The 17,973-nt window shown below is 51.7% G+C and overlaps 1 protein-coding gene across 5 annotated transcripts in view; it reads left to right on the top strand.

Moving 5' to 3' along the window:
- CEP250 (centrosomal protein 250) overlaps positions 1–17,814 on the top strand; it is a 55,503-nt gene extending 37,689 nt beyond the window's left edge. For all 5 annotated transcript variants that reach the window (XM_049779102.1, XM_049779106.1, XM_049779105.1 and 2 more), the window contains 11 exons: positions 1,342–1,480; positions 2,415–2,757; positions 4,833–4,954; positions 6,465–6,585; positions 7,913–8,034; positions 8,823–11,432; positions 13,418–13,531; positions 13,706–13,837; positions 15,146–15,211; positions 16,044–16,106; positions 17,469–17,814. In XM_049779102.1, coding sequence (XP_049635059.1) covers positions 1,342–1,480; positions 2,415–2,757; positions 4,833–4,954; positions 6,465–6,585; positions 7,913–8,034; positions 8,823–11,432; positions 13,418–13,531; positions 13,706–13,837; positions 15,146–15,211; positions 16,044–16,106; positions 17,469–17,738 — 4,102 coding nt within the window. In that variant the 3' untranslated portion in view covers positions 17,739–17,814. The remainder of the gene's footprint in view (positions 1–1,341; positions 1,481–2,414; positions 2,758–4,832; positions 4,955–6,464; positions 6,586–7,912; positions 8,035–8,822; positions 11,433–13,417; positions 13,532–13,705; positions 13,838–15,145; positions 15,212–16,043; positions 16,107–17,468) is intronic.
- The last annotated feature ends 159 nt before the right edge of the window (positions 17,815–17,973 follow it).

The raw sequence follows: 17,973 nt of genomic DNA, 5'->3' as shown, positions 1-17,973 counted from the left end.
CCCCCAAGCCAGGAGCGACTTCTGAGCGCATAGCCAGGAATAACCCCTGAGCGTTACCGGGTGTGGCCCAAAAACAAAACAAAAAAAAAAAAAAATTCGAGTTTTGTGGGGAAGACATGAATCTAGTAATTCCAAAGTAAATAACTGAAAATTATGTTAAATGCTGAGGAAGAAAGAAATGGGTTGCTAAAATAGCAGCAGCAGGCAGAGGGTGTGGAAGGAAGATCTTTAGGTGAGTCAGAAGATAGAGCTTGGGGCCAGAGCGATAGCACAGTGGCAGGGCATTTGCATTGCATGCAGCTGAGCCAGGACAGACCTGGATTCAAGCTAGATTCGAGCCCGGGTATCCCATATGGACCCCCAAGAGTGCCAGGAGCGATTTATGAATGCAAAGTCAGGAGTAACCCCTGAGTACTGGCCGGGTGTGGCCCAAAAACAAACAAAAAAGAAGTTAGAACTTTTCTCAAGAGATGGAGTTTAAACTGGTTACTAAAGTGTGAAATGGAGCCATCTAGGCAAAGGGAGGAGAGTTTCACGTGTTAGAGAAGCAGGTGCAAAGGTCCCTGAGGCAGATTAAGGTTTGCGTGGTTGGCGGAACTGAAAGCACCTTATGACTTGATAGAATATGAAGAATGAGAAGAGGACAGGAGCTAGAAGAGTTCACAGGCCATCAGGACATTTAGGCCACAACAGAGAGTCTGTGGCTAATTTTAGGGTTAGTGGGAAGCCACTGTAGGGTTTTAAGTGGAAATTTAATAGTGCCCAGTTTATGGTGCATTAGAATAGAGAGCTAGAGACCTGAAGCATCAGGTCTGAGCGCTGTGTGGCTGCTCAGATTGAAGAGCAACATGTGCATTCTCAGCTGAGTGGGGGACAGACATCCTTGTGTTGAGACTAGAATCAGGAAGACAAGTTGTCCAGGAGCTACTGAAGCCTGAGGGAGGAGAGAGCGCTTACAGGCCATTGAGGGAGTTGGAGTCAATTTTAGGCAGTCAGAATTATCTGTCTGGGAAAAAGAGACAAATGTGATGAGGTGAAGGCTTCTAAGATGGGACACTAAGTTGCACCTGGAGGCACCTCTCTTTGAATTGGAGTTGACTGAAGGGAGGGAGAGAATCAAACATGTTAAATTTGAAGTATTGTGAAGAGACTTCTGGGTTTCTCTAAAGGAGAAACTGAGGCTGCATGAGGCATCTCATGCCTGATGGTCTGAGGGACACCCGAGGTGATGGCATGTCATGTTCCTCTTGAGTCATGGCCATAGCTGTGTCAGTTCTGGGCTAGAACAGCCAAGCAGGCCCTGGAGAACAGCCTGACCCTCCCCACCTGTCTTCTTTTTAGCCTGACACTGTCGCTGGTAGAAAAGGAACAGAGACTCTTGATTTTACAAGAAGCTGACTCTGTCCGACAGCAAGAGCTGAGCTCCCTGTGCCAGGACATGCAGGAGGCACAAGAAGGGCAGAAAGAGCTCAGTGCCCAGGTACCTCTTAACCTGGGTATAAGCCCCATTCCTTGGAGGAGACTCTTGGGGAGTAAAGACTGGGGTTGAGGGGCAGAAGCAATAGTACAGTGGGTAGAGGGCTTGCCATGGATGGGCCAAACCGAGTTTGATACCTGGCACCACATATGGTTCCCTGAACACCTTCAGGAATGAGCCCTGAGCTAGAAGTAAATCCCGAGAACAGCTGGGTATGACCTAAAAACAAACAAACAAACAGAATGGTCCTGCGAACCTGATATAAAACTCATTCACTTGCGAATGTGGCCGCTGAAGACCCTGATCTGGTCGTGAGGCCAGGTTTCGCTACCTGGTCCCATTTGTGGACACCCCCCAACCCAGGATATTCTAAGGGGGCCAAACACGGAAGTCGCAAAAATAGGGGAATCTCTTAATGAGACTGGGGGCAACTGCTAGGATAGGAGGACTAAAAAGAAAACCATGTTGGGAAGGGGCCAGTGTGGGGAAAGGTTGAAAAATTCTGTTAGATAACCCTGGGTTTGCCTCCTGGCTCTGCCACTTCCTGGTTGTGTGAACACGGATGTCTTCATCCTTAAAACGAGAGTGATAATTTCTAGTATTATAGGACACAGTTCATGTTTCCCCTGCATAGCCATCATATCTGTTCTTGCTGAGCTGAGCCTGAGATATTCAGGCTGGAGCATGAAAGCCAGCAGGGAGCTGATCTCTGCCAGGGAGAATAGGACACAAACTCATTTGCTTAGGTAAGGCTCAGGTGCTGGAGCAAGTAGGTAGGCATCATATCTGTAGAGCCCTCCTTAACCGGCTAGAGCGCTGAAGGGACTGAAACTGTTCCCACTGAGGGCCAGGCTGGCTGAGGAATCGTGTAGGCCTGAGAAGGGAAGAACACCCATTTTGTCTCCCTGCTCTGAGTGTCCACACTTCTTTCTGGCAGGTGGATTTACTGAGGCAGGAGGTGAAGGAAAAGGAGGCTGACTTTCTGGCCCAGGAAGCCCAGCTGCTGGAGGAGCTCAAGTTAGCTCGGGTCACAGAGCAGGAACTGCGGTCTTCCTTGTGGGCCGAGGAAACCAAGACAGCCCAGCTGCAGTTGCAGCTGCATGATGCCGAGAGCCGGCTAGAGGCTCTGGCCGAGGAACAGCAGCCCTGCTACCAAGCCCAGGCGCAGCTGGCCAGCCTCTACTCCGTCCTGCAGCAGGCCTTGGGCGCAGCATGTGAGAGCAGGCCTGAGCTGAACGGTGGAGGAGACTCCGCACTCTCTCTCTGTGGGCCTGAGCCAGGTGAGGTGGCCACCCAGAGCTCAACAGAGCCAGGCCTGCTTTTCCTTTGGCCCCTTTGCCTTAAGTTTGAGGCCATAAACTCTGAATTGAGTTAGTGTGAACCCGTTACTAAACTTATGGCCTTGAACAAGGCAGCTCTGAGCTGGATTCAAGGTTTGGGTTTGTTTGTTTCTTTGTGCCATACCTGGTGTTTCTGGTTCTGCACTCAGGAATGACTCATGACCAGTCTGGGGACCATGTGTGATGCTGGGGGTTGAACACAGGTCAGCTGTGTGCAAGGCAAGCATGCCTGCTGTACTCTTGCGCTGACCCTATAGATTCAATTTTAAAGTGACGGTGGCAGGTACCACAGAAATAACAGTGATGGCTCACCTTTTTGAGCCCGAGTGCCAAACTACCACACAAAGCCAAAGAATTTCCTCAGAAGTGCCAGCACGTCAATTAAACCTTAATAACAAGATTTTAGTATCTAAAAACTATGCGGCATATGCTGAGTATCTTAATTGCGGACCTTCCCGCGTGCCAGCTGCAAGGCCTTCGAGTGCCACCACTGGCACGCGTGCCATAGGTTCACCATCGCAGGTCTAGCAGGTAGGGCACTTGCCTTGCATGCAGCAGACCCAGGTTCAATCTCCCCATAATACATATGATCCCCCAATTCCCACCAGGAGTGACCCCTAACACAGAGCCAGGAGTAAGCCCTGAGCACAATCAGGTGTAACCCAAAAAATTTAAAATAAGGGTGTTGGGGATGGGGAATGTAGCTCAGTGGAAGAGTGCATGTGTAAGACACTAAGCTCAGTCCCTGTCACCTCAAGCCCCTCATAAAGCATGTTAATGGTCGGGGTGATAGTAAAATGGTAGGGTGTTTTTGCTTTACACGCAGCCAACCTGGGACGGATCCGGGTTCAATCCCCAGCATCCCATATGGTCCCTGACCCTGACAGGAGCAATTTCTGAGTGCAGAGCCAGGAGTAACTCCTGAATGCCACTGCTGGGTGTAGCCCAATCCCCCTCCCCCCCCCCCCAAGAAAAAGAAAGATGGGGCTGGAGAGATAGCACAGTGGCGTTTGCCTTGCAAGCAGCTGACCCAGGATCTAAGGTGGTCGTTTCGAATCCCAGTGTCCTATATGGTCCCCCGTGCCTGCCAGGAGCTATTTCTGAGCAGACAGCCAGGAGTAACCCCTGAGAACTGCTGGGTGTGGCCTCAAAAACAAAACAAAAAAGAAAAAAGAAAGAAAAAGCATTTTAATAGTACCTTTTTTTTTTTTTGGAGGGGGGTTGTCACACCCAGTGGCACTCAGGTTACTCCTGGCTCTGCGCTCAGAAATTATTTCTGGCAGGGGCCTGAGCGATAGTACAGTGGTAGGGCATTTGCCTTGCATGCTGCTAACCCTGGAAGGACACCGGTTTGATTCCCAGCATCCCATATAGTCCCCCTTAGCACCGCCAGGTGTGACCCAAAAACCAAAAAAAAAAAAATTATTTCTGGCAAACTCTGGGGGACCATATGGAGTGCTGGGGATTGAACCTGGGTTGGCTGTACAAGGTAAATGTCCTACCCGCTGTGCTATTACCCCACTCCCCTCAGTAGTACCTCTTGCAGGACTTTTTAGGAGTTAGGGACAATTACATTGTCCCTCAGCCTGCCCCAGCCCTGGCATGCAGTAAAGCCTGTGGTGTCTCAGAGCCTTGCTGGTGCCTGTACGATACCTTGCCTGGGAGATGCCAGAAATTGGCAGGCAGTGGGCTGCTGTGTGTGGGTTCTGAGGAGTGGCTGGGTACGGGGAAAGGCCCAAAGGCCCAGACCGTTTCATTTTTGTGAGGTCTGACTGGGCAGCCTGCTCAGGGAGGATTTTTTTTGGTTGGCTTGGTTTGGTTTGGTTTTTGGGTCACACCCAACAATGCTCAGGGGTTACTCCTGGCTCTGCGCTCAGAAATCGTTCCTGGCAGGCTTGGGGGACCATATGGGATGCCTGGATTCGAACCACCGTCCTTCTGCATGCAAGACAACCGCCCTACCTCCATGCTATCTCTTCGGTCCCTGCTCAGGGAGTTTTCCCTCATTTTCTCAGACCTGAATGGAATGAGGCCGCTCTTCAGGAGAGGGCCCCCGCTGACTGCACTCACTACTGAGGCTGTGGGGTCTGCTCTCCGTAAGCTGCATCAGGACCTGTGGAGGACTCAGCAGGCCCGGGTAGGTTTTGCTGCTTTACCTCCTAGGGAAACCATTGTAACTGTTTTATTCCAAGATGGAGCTAGGCCTGGTCCTGCTTAGCACCTTCTGCCTGGCACTGTGATGAGGTATGGGTCTCTTGGCTTTGGTTTTGCAGGGATGTGAGCAGGCCAGGCTGCCTCATACATGTGAGGACAGAATGAAGGAAGGTGAAGGGCTGTAGTGAGCCCTTCCTGCACAGAGGGATGCTGCTGCTGATCCCCACTTCCTCTCTACAAATGGTTCTTTTGCCTAGTTCTCCCGCGAAAAACCTGAGATTTGAGGTTGCCTTCTGTAACTGAATGAAATGTTCACAAATTCCATTTCCCAGTTGTCCAGTCAATCAAATGTAGGTGCCAGGGACTTAGAGATAGTACAGTGGGTGGGGCATTTGCCTCATATGCAGCAGACCCCAGTTTAATCCCTGGCATCCCATAGAGTCCTCCAAGAACCACCAGAAGTATTGCCCAAGTACAGAACTAGGAGTAGTAATGGAACATTTCTAGGTGTGGCCCCAAAATTGGCTCCTCTCCACCAAATAAAGAAGGTAGGAAGAAGTGGTTTGGTCGTTTTGGCCCTACCCTTGGACTGTTGTTCTAGCCCCAGAAGAAGTGATCTTTGAGCTAAACTTTGAAGTACAAGTTTAGGGAATCTTCTCCCTTTCTTGAATCCTGGGCATGATCTTAGCAGAAATTCTGTTTCAAAAAGAGTCAAGACTGCACGGATGGGCAGGATGATAGTTCAATGACCTGGAGCACATGCTTGGCCCAGACTGAATGCCTTCCCAGTATCACAGATACATTTCCCCTTGAGCTTTGCTGTCTGGGTCTGAGCAGCATTACATACCCAGGCATAAGAGTTAAACCATCAGGTTGTACAGCGAGGCCATACACTGTTGGGAATGAGTGCTCGGTCTGCAGGGAAAACAGGACTTGGGAATCTGGGGATAGTTCCATGGCAGGAGTGCTTGCCTGGCAGTTTTGAGATCACGGGTTCAGCTCTGCAACAGCTCTGTTGTGTGAGCTCTGCACACGCAGCATATTGAGGGCACTATCACCAGACATGTGTGTGCTGCAGCCAAATGTGCTGTCATCACAACAGTAGCAACACAGAAAAGAAGGAAAGGAAAAAAATCTATGGAGCAAAGATGTTATAGAACTTCAAAAACTACATGGGTCACAAGGGCAGGGAGATGGCTCCAAGAGCTGAGTCTGAGCTTTATGTGTCCTGGGTTCCAGCCCCTGCTCCACTTGGTTCCTTGGGTGCTTGTTGTGGGCAGGCCTAAGCATTGCTGGGTATGGTCCCCACATCCCAAAAGCAAGATTTAGGCAGGTGTAAAGGAGATTTGAAACCCTGGTCAGTTGTTATCAAGCTTGTCCTCACTGCAGGCAGTGAGATACACAAATCCAGAGGGGACCCAGCAGTCAGGGAGGCCAAGTGGGAGGATAGGGATCATTGCAGAGAAGTGAAGGTCACGCTCTTTCTTTGCCAGGATGATCTGAAGGATCAGGCCCAAGAGCTGGAGCAGCAGCTCACCACTGCAGAGGCTGAGAAAAGCCGGACTCTCACAGAACTGCAAGATCTGCAGCAGCAGCTCTCACAGAGCCAAGAAGGTGAGGTGCTCAGAAGGAGGGAGAAAAGTGGGGAGCTCAGAAATGGCAAGAGGATGTGTCCTCAACCATCCTTCACTATTTAACCCCACACAAACACATATGCCATCTTCCGCTCTCTTTGGCCTTTGAGGACCATCCTGGGAGAAGGAATTAGGGAGAACAGCTGTAATGAGCCAGGAAAAGCTGCTGGCCAGACCTCCATTTCTTTCTCTACAGGAGCTCAGAAATTCTGACCCCCAGCACAGGGCTATGAGAATGTTGTAAAACTCTGACCCTGGGCCAGAGCAATAGCACAGCATATAGGGCATTTGCCTTGCTTGTGGCCAACTTGGGTTCAATCCTCAGCATTCGAACATGCCAGGAGTAATTTCTGGGCATAGAGCAAGGAGTAACCCCTGAGCGCTACCAGGTGTGGCCCAGAAACAAAACCAAACGAACAAAAAAGCCTCTGAATCTTTGTCATTTATCCATGTTTCTAATTTAATCATCTCCAACTGGGTCCTCAAAACAATGCCTTTAATGGCCAGAAAATTCTGCACGGGGATGGGCAGGGGTCACTCAAGGGAAAGTGAAGGCTGGAGCAATAGCACAGCAATAGGGTGTTTGCCTTGCACGCAGCCCACCCTGGACAGATATTAGTTTCATTCCTGGCATCCCACATGGTCCCCTGAGCACCGCCAGGTATGACCCTCCACCCCCCCCCCAAAAAAAAAAAAAACCAAAAAAGAAAGAAAAGTTTGAAAGGACATCTTTACACCATGTCAAGGCCCTATCAAGGACAAGCAGCAGGGGATGAAGAGATAGTATGAAGGTAGGGCATTTGCTTTGCATGCAGAAGGTTGATGGTTCGAATCCATATGGTCCCTGAGCCTGCCAGGAGCAATTTCTGAGCATAGAGCCAGGAGTAACCCCTGAGCGCTGCTGATTGTGACCCAAAAACCAAAAAAAAGAAAGAAAAAAAAAGAAAAAATAGGACAAGCATCATTGAGAGTGATACCTACTTTGCCAGTGGTAGGGGGAGGGGTGGAGGCACAGTGCTGTGCTGTAAGAAGGAAGACCATTTGCAGGGAGTTAGCCCAGGTCTTAGAAACATCCAGGAGGGTTCTCAGAGAGCCAGAGGTGGGCCTGGGTACATTTTGCAAAAATGGGCATAAGCTGCTGAAGACAGGAGCTTAGAAGTATTAGAGAGCCCAGGCCAGCTGGAGCAGCTGGCAGAAGGGTGATGGCTCTGTGAACCAGAATGAAAATTTCTTTATTTCCCACCCTTCTTGCCTTCTCTCTGCCACCCCAATTCCTTGGCCTTGTACCCCTACCTTTCTCCCGATAGAGAAGTCCAAGTGGGAAGGAAAGCAGAAGTCCCTGGAGTCTGAGCTGACGGAGCTGCAGGAAACAGTGGCGTCCTTACAGGGCCGCCTCCAGCAGGCAGAGCTGCAGGGAGTGGAGGCCCAGGTAAAGGGTTCTCAGGAATGTCCTTCCTCCCTCCCTCCCTCCCTCCCTCCCTCCCTCCCTCCCTCCTTCCCTCCTTCCCTCCCTCCTTCCCTCCTTCCTTCCTTCCTTCCTTCCTTCCTTCCTTCCTTCCTTCCTTCCTTCCTTCCTTCCTTCCTTCCTTCCTTCCTTCCTTCCTTCCTACCTTCCTTTTTTCTTTCTTTCTTAAAAAAAAGGATTCTCAGGAATGGTTACAGAACTCAGTCTTCCAGCCCACCTTGGCCTGTGGTCACCCTCATTCAATTCCAGACCCCAACTTCATTCATCAAGAATTTGTTCTGGCTGTCCCTACAGTCCTACGCACTGATATCAGTGCCCAGTGAGCCCACTTTCAATTACTTTCTCCTAGTGAGTTGGAGACTGTTTTCCCTAAAAGACCAGAGTCTGGGGCAATGCATTTTCACTAGGCTTTCTCCAGGGCAGAAGGAGGCCCTGGAGTCGGGATCCTCTCTCCCAGCACATTTTCCTGCCCCTCTGACATTGATTCCTTCCTGGGGCCTCCACTGTCATGATTTCACATGTGCCTCCCTTGGACAGTCATTATCTGGTCCCCCAACTAACAGCATCACACTGTCACCTTAAATGGAATGAATCTGGGTTGGGTTGTTTTTGTTTTTGTTTTTTATTTTGGTTTGATTTTGTCTCCTGCCCAAATCCTTTACATTACTGGTACCCAGAGAAAAAATGAAAGGGCTTGATTAGCTTTACAGTATCAGGGATGTGTCCAAGCTGATTTGGCCTCTGTTTTCCAGAATGAGCGGGATGTGCTTCTGGCAGGCAAGGAAAGCCTGATGACCCAGGTAGCACAGCTGCAGACATCAGTGGCAGAAGCCAGGGCGCAGGCCACTGCTGCCACAGCCCTGGAGGAAGATCTGAGGATGGCTCGCTCGGCCCTGAAACTGAAACACGACGAGGCAGAGAGTGAGCGAGAGAGAGCAAAGGCCCTGCAAGAGCAGGGCGAACTGAAGGTGGCTCAAGGGAAGGCTCTGCAGAAGAACTTGGCAGTCCTGACCCAGAGCCTGTTAGATAAAGAAAAGGAGGTAGAGATTTTGCAGGGGAAACTACAGGAGCTGGAGACACAACGAGAGGTGCAGAAAACTGCTTTGGAAGTGCTATCTCTGGACCTCAAGAAGAAGAACCAAGCGGTGGACCTGCAGCAGGAACAGATTCAGGAACTGGAGAAGTGCAGGTCTGTGCTAGAACATCTGCCTTTGGCTGTCCAGGAGAGAGAGCAGAAGCTGACTCTTCAGAAGGAGCAGCTCAAAGAGCTGGAGAAGGAGCGAGAGATGCAGAGAAGTATCCTGGAGCATCAACTTCTAGAACTCGAGAAGAAGTCCCAGGTGATTGTGTCCCAGCAAGAGCAGATCCAGGACCTCAAGAAGCAGATGGTGACTCTGGAGTGCTTGGCCCTCGAACTTGAAGAAAATCATCACAAAATGCAGTGCCAGCAAAAGGCCATGGAGGAGCTGGAAGGCCAGCGGGAGATACAGAGGGTGGCTATGACCCACCTTACACTGGACCTGGAAGAAAGGAGCCAGGAACTGCAGGTGCAGAGCAGCCAGATTCGGGAGCTGGAGAACCACAATGCCCTGCTAGCCCGAGAGCTCCAAGAGAAGGACCAAGAGGCCAGGTCCCAGCAAGATCAGGCAGAGGAGCTGCAGAGGCAGAAAGAACTACTGACTCGGGATCTGGAGCAGAGGAACCAAGAGCTGGCATTGCAGAAGGAACGGATTCAGGTCCTGGAAGATCAGAGGACCCGGCAGACCAAGATCCTTGAGGAGGACCTAGAACAGATCAAGCTTTCCTTGAGGGAGCGAGACCGGGAGCTGGCATCTCAGAGGCAGCTGATGCAGGAGCGGGCAGAGGGAGAGAAGGGCCAGAGCAAAGCCCAGCGAGGTAGCCTCGAGCACATGAAGCTGATCCTGCGTGACAAGGAGAAGGAGGTGGAGTGCCAGCTGGAGCATATTCAGGAGCTTCAGAAACACAAGGACCAGCTGGAGCAGCAGCTTCAGGGCCTGCACCGGAAGGTAGGGGAGACCAGCCTGCTGCTGACCCAGCAGGAGCAGGAGCTGGTGGTCTTGCAGCAGCACCTGCAGGAAGCCCGGGAGGAGGGAGAGCAGCATGCACAGTCACTGAAGATTCAGCTGGACGAGGCGCAGAGAGACCTGGCCCAGAGGGAGCAGGAACTCAAGACCTTGAAGTTCCAGCAGCAGCAGGCCCAGGGAAAAGAGACGGAAGCGAAGGAAAAGGCACAGACGCTGCAAAGAGCTCTGGAGCAGTCGCAGGCGAGCCTGAAGAAGCACCAGGAAGAGCTTGATGACCACAAGGAGCACAGGCAGAGGCTTAAGGAGAAGCTAGCCATGGAGGGCCAGCGGGTGCAAGCCCTGGAGGAGGTGTTGAGTGACCTGAGAGCTGAGAGTCTGGAGCAGGAGAAAGCTCTGTTGGCCTTCCAGCAGCAGTTTGCCGAGCAGGCCCAGGAGCATGAGGTGGAGGCCAGGACCCTACGGGACAGGTGCCTGCAGGCAGAGGCCAAGCTCCAGGAAAGGGACCAGGAGCTGGAGGCCCTTCGAGTTATTGGCCAATCTGCCCAGCTTCGAGAGGAAACTGCCCAGAGCCAGGCAGAGGCCCTGCAGGACGCCCTCAGTCAGGCTCAGGCTGCCTTGCAGGAGAAAGAGGAGCATCTCCTGGGACAGGCAGAGTTGCGGCGCGGCCTGGAGGCCAGCACTGCCACCCTGCAGGCTGCCCTGGAATCCTGCCAGGCACAGGCCAGGCAGCTGGAGGAGGCCCTTGGCAAGCAGGAACAGGAGATCCAGGACCAGGAACGTTGTCACCAAGAGGTTGTGCAGCAGCTCCAGCAGGCACTTGTGCAAAAGGAGGACGAGCTGGCACATGAGAAAAAACAGGGGCAGCTGCTGGAGATGACTCTGGCCCAAAGGGATCAAGAGAGTGTGATCCAAGCACAGTGGAATCCAGGGCAGGAGAGAGAAGAGGATGAGACAAGGAACCTCCGTGAGCACCTAAGGAAGCTGCAGCAGACTCTAGCCCAAAAAGAACAGGACATCCTGGAGTTGCGAGAGGCTCAGCACAGGAAGATTTTGGGAGACTCACCTCAGAAAGCCTCCCCAGGGGAGGCACCGGGTCTAAAGTTAGATGCTCTACAATCCAAATTGCAGAAGGAGTTGGACCGACTACAAGTAGCCCTGAGGCAGACAGAGGCCAGGGAGATTGAGTGGAGGGAGAAGGCCCACGACTTGGCTCTGGCCCTGGCCCAAAGCAAGGTCAATGTCAGCCATCTGCAGGAGGTCTCCATGTCTCTCCAAGCCTCCATCCTGGAGCGTGATTCCAAACAGCAGAGGCTACAGGTAGGTAAACTTTCCATCAGTGTTCAAGCACATGGAACTGAGCTTAGGAGTTATCTGCCACCCTGAGCCCAAGGTTGAGACACACCCACTTACCCACCCCAGTCCAGCCTCGAGAGTCTACAGTTCAGATATGAAAGCATACAGTAGTGCCTGATCACTCACAATTTGTGCCTTGCTGCACTGAACTTTTCCTGGTCTGAGCCCAAAAGGCTTCTTGGCAAAGGGATGTTTAAGATGAGATCCACAGGGATCTGTAAGGAAGTAGCCAATATACAGGTTGGAGAGCTTTCCAGGAAAGAGGTCAAAGGAGGTGAGAGATGGGACCAGAGGTTAAGGACTTGTCTTTTGTTTGTTTGTTTGTTTTGTGGGGAGATGGCAGGTGACCTCACACTCAGTAACTTAGTAGTGCTAGTGGCTTTCTCCTGGCTCTGCACTCAGGGATCACTCCAGAAGGTGCTTAGGGGACCATATGAGGTATTAGGATCGAACCTGGATTGGCTGCCTGCAGATTTGTCTTCCATTCGACCAACCCCAACAATGGTTTGAATCCTGGCACCATATACGGTCCCCCAAGCACTGGACAAAAATGGTAGAGAGAGAGCACCTTATCCTTGCAGGCATTTCAGGCTGGAACACAGAGGACAAGAGAACAGAGTTGGCAAGAGAGGGCCTAAAGGATCCTTGTCATCCAAATCTGGTATATTCTTTGATCGGGGCCATCAGTGAAGGATCTGAATGGGGGAGTCAGAGAGAAGGTTCTGGAGTGATAGGAGAAATGGGGAGTCTCATGGTCACCACCACCACCCACGGTGGGGGTGATATGAGATAGGAAGTGTGGCCCAAGATTTAGGGTGAAGCTAAGAGTTCTATGGGCCCGGAGAGATAGCACAGCGGTGTTTGCCTTGCAAGCAGCCGATCCCAGGACCAAAGGTGGTTGGTTCGAATCCCGGTATCCCATATGGTCCCCCATGCCTGCCAGGAGCTATTTCTGAGCAGACAGCCAGGAGTAACCCCTGAGCACCACTGGGTATGGCCCAAAAAAACCAAAAAAAAAAAAAAAAAGAGTTCTTAGGACTTCTGGCAGTTGACAGAGGTCTAAAGAAAAGAGCAAAGGACATTAATATCCAGGTTTCTGCTTCCTAAGATGAGGAAAGCAGTGGAATGGCAAGCGAGTTCCATTGAAAATAGAGTGAAGTTCCTGGAGCATGTCACTTTCTAAACAAGGATACTGAGATTCCCAGAGAGCTCCTGTCTTAATTGGGACTGGGACTTGTTCTGTGTTCTAATTCCTGGCTTCTGCCGCCATACTTGGGCCCAAGTGGCTTCTGGGCTTTTTGGAAATCTAAAATCAAGCTCACATTTCAAGGGGCATTATCCTGGCTGCTCTTTCTTTACCCACCTGTGAAATGAAGTGTGTTTGCTACAAGAGCTTTACACCTCTGGGGGAAATGGGTCTCTAGTAGGCTGGAGTGGCAGTATAGTGGGTATAGCACTTGCCTTGCACACCCCCAGTCCAACTTCAATTCCCGGCACCCTAGATGGTTCCCCCAAGCACCATCAGGAGTAATCCCTGAGTGCAGAGTCAGAAGTAACCCCTGGGCCGGGCGGTGGCGCTGGAGGTAAGGTGCCTGCCTTGCCTGCGCTGGCCTAGGACGGACCGCGGTTCGATCCCCCGGCATCCCATATGGTCCCCCAAGCCAGGAGCGACTTCTGAGTGCATAGCCAGGAGTAACCCCTGAGCGTCACCGGGTGTGGCCCAAAAAACCAAAAAAAAAAAAAAAAAAAAAAAAAAAAAAAAAAAAAAAAAAAGAAGTAACCCCTGAGCACCGCCGGGTGTGACCCAAAAAAACAAAACAAACAAACAAACAAAACCTTAATGGGGCTCTAACCTATGAGGAAATGAATAGGGTCTAGTGAGGAAAATGGGTGGGGCACTCTATTGGAGGGTGTCCTAGTGTGACTTTGTACTACCCTTGACCCCTCAGGAAGAGTTGGAGTTCATCAAACAGGGTCTGGAGCAGGAGCGGCTCCACAGCCCTGGCCCAGCTGGCAAAGCAGAGCAGAGGCACCAAGGAGAGGTGGGTGCCCAACAGGGAGAGGTTTGTTGGGGCCCACCCAGATCAGAAGGTCCCTGAGGGAGCTCCTCTCTGTGCACACTCTTCTAGAAGTTGCAGCTTAAAAGCCAGACCTGGTCTTTCTCCCCTCTTCCCCCCCCCCCCCATCACAGTTCTGCCCTCACCCCAAGAGCTACTCACAGGTCTCCTCTCCTTCAGGTCTCGGATATGGAGCTGCAGCAGTCCTGGGGACAGAGGCTGGAGCACCTGCAGCAGGCGGTGGCACAGCTGGAGATTGACCGGAGCCTGCTACAGCATCACAACATACAGCTGCGGGCTGCCTTGGAGCAGGTCAGTGCTTCTCTGCCCACTTCCTCTGCTGGGGGCTCCTGGGCAACCCCCAGAGGCACAGGAACCACAGCTAGAAACACACACAGCTGTGCTCAGGAATCACTCCTGGCAGGGCTTGGGGATCATATGCTGGGGACTTGCATGGACTTCGCCTCATACAAGGAAGGCACCTTAGCCCCTGTACTCTCTTGGGCCCTTTATTTTGTTTTGTTTTGGGGTCACACCTGGAAGTGCTCAGGGGTTACTCCTGGCTCTGCACTCAGAAATCAGTCCTGGCAGGCACGGGGATGTCAGTATTTGAACCACCATCTTATTTTATTTTATTTGGTTTTTTTGGCCACACCCAGTGACACTCAGGGGTTATTCCTGGCTGTGCGCTCAGAAGTCGCTCCTGGCTTGGGGAACCATATGGGACGCCGGGGGATCAAACCGTGGTTTGTCCTAGGCTAGCGCAGACAAGGCAGGCACCTTACCTCTAGCACCACCGCGCCGGCCCCTTGAACCACCATCTTTAATGAATCAGTTGCACGCAAGGCAAATGCCCTACCGCTGTACTATCTCTCCATTGGGCACTTTATTTTATGGGATAGGGCCACACTCAGCAGTACTCAGGGCTTACTCAGGAATGACTTCTGGCAGGCCTTGTGGGATCATATAGGGCCTTGGGAATTGAACCCTTGCCTGCTATGTACAAAGCAATTGCCCTACCTGCTGTATTTTCTCTCTGGTTCATGCCTTGCTAACTGGTTCTAGTTTTGTTTGGGATTTTCCCCCTTCCCACCTGTCTAGTGATGTTGCCATGTCTGGGGTCTCATGCTGGGTGGCACTGTGAGGTTGCATCTTGTCGCATCACACACATTTAGTTGAGGCACACGGGATCACATTCAGCCTGATTGTGGCACCCAAGATCACAACAGCAGTGCTGAGGATCACACTGGGATGTGGGCTGATGCTGGAGCTTAAACTCCCAGCCTGGAATATGCAAGTCAGGAGCCTTAATACTGAGCTGCATCCCTAGGACCCAAAGATAGAACCTCAGGGGCCAGAATGATAGAACAGTAGTTAGGGGCTTCACCTTACACACAGATCTTGCGTGTGGAGATTCAATCTCTAGCATCCTGTGTGGTTTCCTGAGCACTGCCAAGAGTGATTCCTGAGTAAAGCCAGGAGTAAGCCCTGAACTGGGCTACCCCCTGGGTTGCCCCCCACTACTGTCCCACATGCTCACACCCTCTCATGCTCTGGCCTCTCTGCAGAGCAACTCCCCCAAGCCCTCCATGTCTTGACATCTCACTCGCATTTTGGTAGGTGGAGCGAGAACGGAGGAAGCTAAAGCGGGATTCCCTGCGCACCTCCCAGAAGAGCGTTCTAGAGGTGGGTAAACTTGCGCCTCCATCCTCCGTGTGGCAGCTCATCCCATTCTTACTAGTTGCAGTGCCTAAAACCAACCCTCTATAACCACACTCCGGGCTGTGCTTGTAGGGGAATCAGGTGCTTCTCCAGCCCAAAGACCCCTCCCAATCAGCTTCTGCAACACCAGCACAGTTATGAAGCCAATACACTGAAAACAAAGAACACCTTCCCTGGCACCTGAACTGCCCATGTCAGTGCCTTTGCCTCACCCAGAAGCAGGGCTCATGACCTTCCAGTCAGAATCCCTGGTTGACAGGAGCTGGGGGACCCATGGTGCCTAGAGCTGGTTAGCAGTTTTGTGCACCTCTTAGACCTCAGTGCCCTTGGCAATACTGAAGTTATAGGATGAGTCCCTGGTATTTCCTGGGACCAAAATCTCTGTTGGTTTGGTGGAGAGTCGTCCTGTGGTGCCCAGGAACCATACAGTGCCCCAGTCCTTTAGTGAGGGTGCCTGTCTGCAGACACCCTTTGGCCTGGCATGGAAGGACATTCTCAGGTGGTTGAGCAGCTCTTATCTCTTCCTCCTCACCCATCAATGAAATTTCTGCAAGGGCAGCTCCTTCCTTCCTCTGCCACCCGAGTGCCTCGCCAGGTCCGTAGGCAGTGGGTGTGTCATCATGGTCGTAGAGAAAAGATGCCTCTGAGACATCAGAGTCATCCAAGGCTTAGACATTCCGGGTCTACCTCTGGCCTGTTGGGCATATGGTGCCCACCCTGCCTCTCTGGCAGCAGGATGGCAAGGAAAACTGCTGGAGGGAAGGCTAATTCCAACAGAAGCACCTGTCTCCCACAGGATGGGCACGGAGGGCTGAAGGGAGCCTCAGAAGCCAAGCACATGGCTGAGCTGCAGAAAGAGGTAACATCTTTTCACTCCTTTTCCTGCCTTAATGTTTGCAGTGAGCTGGCTGCTATGCCTGCCAGCAGGGAGAGCAGAGGAAGGGAAACCATGCTGCCTCTTAGAGGAAGGGTGGAGGGGAAGGGAAGGACAGGAGATGCCTGGAGAGCAGCACAGAGATTCTAAAGCAAACAGAAGTATCCTGGCTGCCTCTATGCTCAGATGCATCCGGCAGGGCTGTCATCTACTTTCAGGAACTTTGAAGGGCCAAAGGCCTTATCTTTTTTTTTTTTAATTTTTTTTAATCTTCTTTTGTTGTTGCTATTACTTTCGGGGCCATACCTAGTGATATTCAGGCATTACACCTGCAAGCCTCAGGGGACCTTATAAGATTCTGGGAGGTGAACTTGGGTCAACCACTTGTAAGCCGAATGCTCTATCTATATTACCTCTATAGCCCTTGGTCCTCTCATCTTTAGGACTCACCTAAAAGTTAGCCTGACTTTCAGAAGCCCTAGATTATAAGACCTGTGGGATTTTCACTTCTAAACTCATTTCAGAAATAAGTTGTCACTACTAGCAACACAGTAAAACCTGCTAATACAGGGTAATCCCTGAGTCAGGACTAAGACTAGGGTCTGGCAAGAGACCGAGACCCATAGGTGAAGGAGGGTGTTGACATAGGGTGGAAGAGAATGAGGAGAGGGGACTGAGCTACACCAGTCATGTTCAGGGATCACTCCTAGGGGACCATATGAGGTGCCACATGCAAGGAGGCTTTTCCCTTCCCTTTCTTTACCCTTGATTTGATTTATGGTTTTGGTTTTTTGTTTTGTTTTGTTTTGGAGGGGAAGAATCTGGGGGGCCATACTTGGCATTACTCAGGACTTATTTCTGACTCTGCACTCAGGAATCACTCCTGCTGATGTTCAGGGACCATATCGGGTGCTGGTAATTGAACCTGGATTGGCTACATGCATGACAAACACCCTACTAACTATACTATCTCTATGCCACCACCTCCCTTTATTATTTTGGGGTGTTTTGTTTTGGGGCCACATCTGGCAGGCTCAGGGGACCATATGGGATGCTGGGATCAAACCCGGGTTGGCCGCATGCAAGGCAAATGCCCTATCCCCTGTGCCATCACTCTTGCCCCTATTCTAAGCTGTTTGAGTTTGCTGTGCAGTGTCCATTGAAAAATAACTGGGTCTCTGATTCATACAGACCTGTCCCCCAAACACTGGAAGCCTGATCCTTTGATTTGGAACCTTGGAAGTTGGTTCAGCTGGTCTGGCAACAGCCATAGAAGTTTTTGAGGAGGAATTGGGGCTGCTCCAAGTCCTTCAGCTATTCTCTTTCTTGCTTCCTCTCACCCCACAGGTGGCCCTTCTGCGTGCCCAACTGGCTTTGGAGCGGAAGCAGAAGCAGGACTATATCGCCCGCTCAGTGCAGACCAGCCGGGAACTCGCTGGCCTCCACCACAGCCTCTCCCACTCACTGCTTGCCGTGGCCCAGGACCCCGAGGCCACTGTGTTGGAGGCCGAGACCCGCAAGCTGGATGAGTCCCTGACTCAGAGTCTGACGTCCCCTGGGCCAGCCCTGCTCTACCCCAGCCCCAGCCCCAGCCCTGCCGCTGCCACTTCCAGGTAGCAGCCGCCACCAGGGCAGGAGAGCAGTCAGTCTCGCTGTAAGGAAAATTTGTTCCCTGCCTGGAAGCTGGTGCAGCTCCACCATCCACCTGTGGGCCTGTGGATACCAAAGGGATCACTTGACCTGATCTAGGAGCATCTGCTGCCCAACCTCTGGAATTGGCCACCCCGGCCCAGCCCTTCAGGCTCTCTCACCTTCCCCACAATAAACACTGAGTCTTTTTTTTTTTTTTTTT

This window comes from Suncus etruscus, chromosome 9 (genome assembly GCF_024139225.1).
Source record: "Suncus etruscus isolate mSunEtr1 chromosome 9, mSunEtr1.pri.cur, whole genome shotgun sequence".
NCBI classification, from domain to species: Eukaryota; Metazoa; Chordata; class Mammalia; order Eulipotyphla; family Soricidae; genus Suncus; species Suncus etruscus.
Note: the sequence above shows the minus strand (reverse complement) of the source record. Positions and strands in the feature narration are given on the sequence as shown.